We start from the raw sequence: 7,461 nt of genomic DNA, 5'->3' as shown, positions 1-7,461 counted from the left end.
TGTGGCTCCTGCTAACACCCCCAAGTGCACTGAGCTGGGCCTCTGCAGGCTCTTTTGCCAGGAATTTGTTTTTGGAAGTTTTGCAGTAAAGGACTGGAAAGCAGCCCAGCTCCCCAAGACTAAAGTTAAGGAGATGTGCTGGGTACAGCAGCTCCCAACATCTTCTGACATCCTTTTTTATCTCTAGAGCTTCTTTCATCTCCCTTTGCCCTCTTGGTTCCCTCAGACTTCTCTGAGGAAGAGGGAGGCTAGAATGCCTCTACAATAGTGCCTGGGTCTCACTCCCAGCAACATCCCTCATGGATTGAAGAAAAAAAAATTCTACATGCCATATTTCTAATTGCCCACCCTCTCCCCACCCTCCCCGAGCGGTGCTGGAATGCAGGCTGGGACACAGATCCCCCCTCCCAAGCTGGGGAACACTGCGTAGCCTTCAGAGACAAACCAATGGAAAAAGCAAAGATTAATTTTGACTGGCCCCTAGATCTGTTGAGGTCTGAAACTGTAAAAGTTTATGTAAACAATGAGATAAATATATTAGTACTTTTCTGAGCCAAGTGAGGTTCCATACTCATTCAAATGTGCTTTGGTTTAAAAAATAGTTTTGTGAATTTGGGTATGAGCTTCTTTATTCTTTTATACAACTTTTGCTATTTTATCTTTTTTTTCCTGTTATTCCGAAAACATTCTGGAACTAAGTGACTAAAGCATATACTTAAGCTGCCTGGCCTCTTTTTTTTTTCTTTTTCTTTTTTTTTTTATGTTTCCTTTTAATTTGTTTTATTCCTCTTGAGGCTCTTTGTGTATTTTAAAAAAAAAATCAAAATAAAATTAAAAAAAAACCAAAAATGCAACTCCCTCCCCCCCACCCTAAAACTTTTAAAATCTTAAATATGAAACTAGTGTTTTGCTTTTTCATTAAAATACAGAAAAATGTTGATACAATACTATGTCGTACAAATGCAGTTGAGTGTTTAGGCCCCAAGCAGGCCTGAAACAGTCCCTGAAGTTTTGAGTATTATTAGCAATTCATTATTACTGTCACAATTTGGAAAATGTTGTTTATACTCAGTCTATGGAACACAACTTTACACAGCTATTTGAAAAAAAGAACATAATTTCCTTTTGTACAATACTCTTGCTGTACACAGACTTTATGTCGTACTGTTTAAGTGCTGGGGAGGGGATTAAAAAAAAAACAAAAAAACAAAACCTCCAAAAAATAGTTTTAGAAAAATAGCATTGGGTCCTGAAAGTCCAACGTAATTCTCAAGGCTTAAGAAACAAATGAAGAGGGGGCCTAGGGCAGGGGGAGAAGCTACATCACACGTAAAAATGGAATTAAGAGAGGGGGAGCAGGGGTTTGGCGGCGAGGAGCTCCGTGTCGGGGCCCCTCGCTCGCAGCCCGAGCCGCTGTCCCGGGGTGGGCCAGAGCCGCCCCAAGGCCCGCAGCATGGACAGGGCCCATCCCGGCCGGATCCCTCGCCCAGGGAGCTAAACCCTGCTTTGGAAGGGGCTCCAAGGGGAGGTCAGCTCCGCCGTGGGTGCCTGAAGGGGAGGTAAAGGCAGGGTGAAAATGCCGAGGAACCGGCTGTCCCTGGGCTCTGCTCAGATTCCCTCTGAGAGCAAGGCAGGTGACACGGCTTTCCCTGTCCTCCTCAAACACTAGTTGGGGACATTCTCAAGGGGAGTTGGCAAGAAATCAAGGAGAACATAATTCAATGTATATTCAAAAATGTGGAAGTGCTGAAGACGCTAAAAGCCTATTTAACCCCAAAAAAGAAAACAGCGCGTCTCAGCACAATTAGACAAAAACCAAAAGTCCAAGCACCCCTCCTGCGCTACAGGGCTCGCGGGCTCCGGGAGCAAGCGGACAATGGCACCGGGAGAAGCACACGGGAGCGGCTGCAGAGAGGCGAGCGTTCCCGGTAACGCGACACCAGGCCAGGGCTCAGCGCCTTTCGCTTGTCTATTGCTTGGAGCCTGGATTCCAGTTTCCTCAGTTCATTCAATTGACCCAAAAACTTCCTCATGGACTAGTCTTCCTAAAAAAAAAAAAAAAAAAAAAAAAAAAAAAAAAAAAAAAAAAAAAAAAAAAAAAAAAATCCAACCAAGCAAAAAACCCCAATAGAAAATGAAGCTTATATGCTTATATTTCTTTGTTTTAGTCAAACATGCTCACTTTCTTTTTTTTTTTTTCCTCTTTTTTGGTCAAAACTTTAAAAAATTGCTTGTTTTGTTTTGTTTTTTTTTTAAAAAAAAAAAGACAAAACATGAGGTTTGGTAAAACTTACGCATAGAGACTATACTGGTTTGAGTGGAAAAATAAGAAACACCAAAAACCAACAAATGAAAAAAATGCAAGTGTAAACCTTAGAAATTTCAGAAGGGATGATTCTACTGGCTGTGAATTTTTACCACCACAGTCACGGGAGGCTTGAAATAAGCCATAGCTTTCCACAAGGTCACGCCAACAAAGTCAAGGGGGCCAAGAATCGGTGGGCAAAGTTCTCTCTCTTCTCTCCTAAACCAATAGCAGCTGTTGGCTGTGATGTCTTAGGCAGATGTTGCAAGAACATTTTATTTCTTTTTCTTTTCATTTTTTCTTTTTTCTTTTTTTTTTTTTTGTGTGCATGTGTTAAATTGTCTAAAAGGGAGGATATGAAACACTTTGGTTTGCTTTCTCCTCCTCTCCCCCACCTTATTGCACTCTGGATTCTAGTAAATTATAGGCTGCTATGCCCTCACCCTCTGTCCTGCCAGGTGTTTACAGACTGACCCAGATGTGCTGGGGGAGTGGAAGATGAGGGGGACATTTTCCCCTCCCCATAGTATCCAGACTCAATAAACAAAGCTGGAAAGGGCCCAAAAAGCTCAGAGAAGTTTTCTGCTTTTATCTAAAAGTGACTACAGACAGCCAAGAGACCGCGAATTGAGCCAGTCCAAGCAGCCAGCACAGCCTCTAGCTCAGTGTATTTTTTGCTTTGTCTTTGGCCAAGCTTTGCTTTAACATTTCTCTAGTTGACTTTTGATGGAAGGACGGGGTGGTAAAAATCCCTTAACTTTAATTTAGCTTCTACTTTTATACATTTAATTACTTACAATAAAAGAAAGAAATGCCTAATCTTTCACTAACCATCTTATTGTTCTCATGAATTCAAGAGGTAGCAAAGGTAACAAGTCTGTCCACACAGACTTGCTCTTTAGTGAGGGAGGAAAGCTAAAAACATACACACACACAAAAAAAAAAATAAAATAAAAAAATAATAAAAAAGTACCTATGGAACTTGTAGCAAGTCCAGCCTACATCAAAACCCCTCCCCACCCACCCACCCTAGAATTAACCTCAGACCTTCCAGTTCAAACATTCACATAAACGTTACAATGGTTTTTCCTTTAATAAAACAAGTACCTCTAAGCAAAGAATATTCATACGAAACTACTAGTAAAGTAAAGACGACCCCCTGCTCACTGAAAGAAATTCCCAGGGCATCCAGTCCCTGTTCAGTCATGGGTAAGGCAAAAGAGGTTTGCGTGTTTTATGGGAGAAGGTGGCACGTGGTTATGTGTGCCAAGGACAAAGATCAAAACCGAAATGGGGAGGGATGGTAAGGGAGGCTTTGCCATTTCTTTAAGTGAAGTACTGGGGCTGGTGCAGCCCTGGGAGCTGCTCCCCATACCATCACCAGCCCAGGGGACGGGGGTGGGCACCCCCACTGCTGTGGCTTTCCCACAGTCTCTAGAGGGGCTGCCAACCCTGTCAGATGGTCCACAGACACAGCTTCTGCACTTGAGAATGCTGTTATTTCACAGCTACTCAGGCCACTGAAAAGGTGTACTTTGTTTTCTTTTTAATGGCAAGAAATACCCCTACTGAGTTTGATTTTAAGAGAGGAGGTGAGTACAGTGACAGGAACACAGGAAGAGGCAGGGAGAGGGGAGCCAGCAGAGGGTGAAAGGTCCCCAAGGTCCCCCTGCCTGCTCCAGATCAGCAATATGAAAAATGAAGTCGATGTGTGAAAAAAGAAGAGGTATTTCTTGCCAAGTCACCAAAATTTGACAGGAGACTGGGACTAAATGTGCCAGCTTGGCTGTGGACCTTTCTTTTTTTTAAAAAAGGGAAAAAAATGAACTTTTTTTTTTTAAATGTTAAAGCTACATTTGTTTAGGCCTCTCATGACTGAACAGAGTATGGGGAGTTGCCCCCTTTTTTGTTTTGTTTTTTTTTTTCTTTTTTCTTTTTTTTTTTTAAGCAGCAAGTCTACAGAAAGGTAAATCACTGCGGATGGGCTTGAAGCTCATTCTGGAGTCTTTGGCTTATGTGGGAGAGGTATGCATTCGCAGGTGGCTGATCAGATTGCGCTGCTGGGTGAATTTCCCACCACACAGTTGACATTCGTAAGGTTTTTCTCCTGAGTGGACACGCATATGCTCTGTTAGTCGGTACTGTCGGGTAAAGCGCATCCCACATTCCTCACAAGCAAAGGGCTTGAGCCCCAAGTGGCTGCGCATGTGCCGTGTCATGGTGCCCCGCTGTGTGAACATCTTGCCGCAGATGTTGCAAGGGAAGGGCCGTGTCAGCCAGTGAGTCTTCTCGTGCTGCCGCAGCGTGGCTGGATCCTTGTAGCTCTTCTCACACACTGAACACTTGAAGGGCCGGGACTCTGCAGCGTAGGACTGATTTGGGTTGGACAAATCCTCAGCTTCATCCTTGCTGCCGTATGTGCCTTCCTCCTTGATGTAAAGGTCTTCCTCAGTGTGCGTTTCCACGTGGGCATTGAGCTGCTCAGAGCTTGGGAAGCCTTTTCCACAGGGGATACAGACATACAGGTTGTCACCATAGGCCACTGGCTCAAACCCCTCCTGGCGGTAGACATAGTTGGCACTGGTATGGCCACCACTCTCGCTCTCGCTCTGGCCACTGTCGTCACTGTTCTCCTTACCGTTTTCTACCTCCTCCTTACATGGGTAGGGCAGGTCTGCCCCATAGGCCCCAGCCAGACTCCTCTCCACAGACTTGGACAAGGGCCCCAGCAGGATACCATTGGGCAGCCCTTCACCCTCATCCCTGTCTTTGCCCCCTTCCTTTCGGTCAAAGGCGTTGTCTTTCTTGATCCACTCCTTCTTGCGGGACGAGTGCCGGAGGCCCTTGCGCTGGCTGCTCTCTGTCAGTGAGTGGTGGCACTCCTCGCTCAGATCCATCTCCATGGGGTCGCTGCTGTCCGCCATGCTGTGGGGGGCTCCGACGCCAGACTCGTCAAACGATGAGGCACTGTTGGCTGCAGGGGCTGAGGCAGATTGGGGAGAGCCGTGCTGGCTTTCGCTGTGCTGCGTGTCATCGTGGGATGCTGCGACAGGGAGCGAGGGGCTTTTTTTGGACAGGTCAAGGCCTAGCTCCTGGTCACCGGTGCTCCCATTCGCACTGCTGCTCCCACCGCCATTCTTGCTGGTTCCCCTGCTTAAGGAGTGACAATTCTCTTGGTTGGAGCTGCTGATGAAGACCTCGTCATCAGAGAGCTTTCCCTTTGACAGCTCCTTTGAGTGCGAGCCCTTCAACCCCTCATTTGACCCTGAATAGCGAGCTTGGATGACTGAAGCAGTGGACAGTCTCTGACTCCTGGCAGATCTCCCAGCACCAAGGCCACCGGCCTTGCCAGCAAAGGACTTGCCGTTCCGCTTCAGCTTCTTTCTGCAGAGAGCTGCCAGGTCGTGCAGTTGGAGGTAGCTTGCTGCGGTGAGGAGAGCATTAAAGTTCTGTTCACCAGGCTGGTCAGTCGTTAAGAGCTTACCAGTATAAATAAAGTCCAAGATCTGCCGGAACACAGTGGGGTTCACCATGTCCGTGTCTAAGTTTATCAGGTTGTCATGCAGGACAAGGGATTTGAAATACATGCTGCTTGCTGCCAGGATGTTCTTATGGGCACGAAACAGGGCATTTTCTACCACAATGATCACATCACAGAGGAAACCTTTGGCTCGTTGCTGGTTCAGCTGCAGTAGCAGTTGTTTGGCATGATTTGGCAGTTCCATCTCCACCTTCTCTTCCTCTCACCTTCACCTTACCACCTGCAAAACAGGAGGATGACAGGTGTGAGCTTGCTGTTTCCACTAGAACAGGTCACATTTAATAGACTGGTTTAACATGGTGCAGTCTATGTTAGGCTTGAGACCGACTAGGGAGATGTGAATACACTGAGCTCTGCAAGCTGTGATCCTGCTGGGAATACAGAGAGAAATATTTCTCATGCTAAGACTTGATTCAAGTCTTTCAAAAATCAGATTTGTAATTATCTTTTTACAAAAGCAGTCGTTGTTGGTTGGAGTCACTATTCAAAAGATACCATATGAAAACAATAGTTAGGTACAGGGGAAAACTGTTCTCTCCTGACACAGGCTTGAAGGGACAATGAGAAGCAAGAAAAAGGAAGAAAAGAGAAGCATCTACTTCACTGTCATCTGCATATCTGAGCATGTAAAATAATTAGCATAAGCTGCAGCTTCCCTGCTTTAACGTGTAGTTTGTTTCTTGGCTGTTAAATGTCGAAATCTTGTAACACCCAGCTGCTCTGGGGTTGAGAAAATGACATGTAGCAACTAAATCCATTAAAGATGGAATTACCCACACTGAGGTGTGAATGGGAAGCCTCCTTAAGAGTATGAAAAGCTGCTTTAAAAACCATTCCCCTGGCAATGTCCATATCCCAACCCATTGACATGTAGGGTTAGAATCAGCCTTTAACTGGCTTAAATTCAGGATGCTGAGCTAGCTAAATGTCACCAAATGTGTTCATAAATCTGAAACATTTTTTTCTCAAGTTAATTTTGTTCTGTCTTTCATTTTGAAAGACTTTTGTTTAAAATAATAGAGTTAAGTAACATATCTGAAGTCACAGTTTCTCTATCCTGAAACACTGTAAAGAGGAAAATTGTGGTTACCTGCATGTAGTTCACAGATTTCACAAACAGTAGTCATGAAGTATTTTAGTTTAGATGTTTATATTGGCCTTCCCAGTAGTATGGACTGTAGGAAACGCCCAGTTTGAGATATGTCAGAACTAACTGCAGTTGCACATTTGGTAGATATTTCAATTCATAAAATCCAGAATTCAATCTGGGGCTGCATTTGGGAATCCAAGATCAATATTATTTTTTCCCCTTGTTGGTTGGTTGATTTTGTGTGTGTTTGTTTGAAAGTGCCAAGTGCCAGCTACTACTTGCATTTATCTGTTAAAGTTGATTTAAAATAGTTTCTGAGGTTCAAAAGTAGGAATTAAATACCAAATTTACAACAACCACCATTTAGCCCTCTACTTCTTTTCTTCCTTTCCCAGTTTATCATATTATCAAAACATTTCTGTTATTGAAGGAGAAGCAAGCCGTAAATACAGAGAAATTAAGAGCTTAAGTTCTCTTAAAATCTTCAGTTAATTTTTTTGTTGTTTGTGAATCCCACTACCACAC

At 44.3% G+C, this 7,461-nt stretch overlaps 1 protein-coding gene across 4 annotated transcripts in view; it reads right to left on the bottom strand.

Moving 5' to 3' along the window:
* Positions 1-368: 368 nt before the first annotated feature.
* Positions 369-7,461, bottom strand: part of HIC2 (HIC ZBTB transcriptional repressor 2) — a 74,767-nt gene continuing 67,674 nt past the window's right edge. For all 4 annotated transcript variants that reach the window (XM_062504714.1, XM_062504712.1, XM_062504713.1 and 1 more), the window contains one exon: positions 369-6,066. In XM_062504714.1, the coding sequence (XP_062360698.1) occupies positions 4,318-6,030 (1,713 nt within the window). In that variant the 5' untranslated portion in view covers positions 6,031-6,066 and the 3' untranslated portion in view covers positions 369-4,317. The remainder of the gene's footprint in view (positions 6,067-7,461) is intronic.

The sequence above is a fragment of the Cinclus cinclus genome, chromosome 17 (assembly GCF_963662255.1).
Source record: "Cinclus cinclus chromosome 17, bCinCin1.1, whole genome shotgun sequence".
In the NCBI taxonomy this organism is placed as follows: Eukaryota; Metazoa; Chordata; class Aves; order Passeriformes; family Cinclidae; genus Cinclus; species Cinclus cinclus.
Note: the sequence above shows the minus strand (reverse complement) of the source record. Positions and strands in the feature narration are given on the sequence as shown.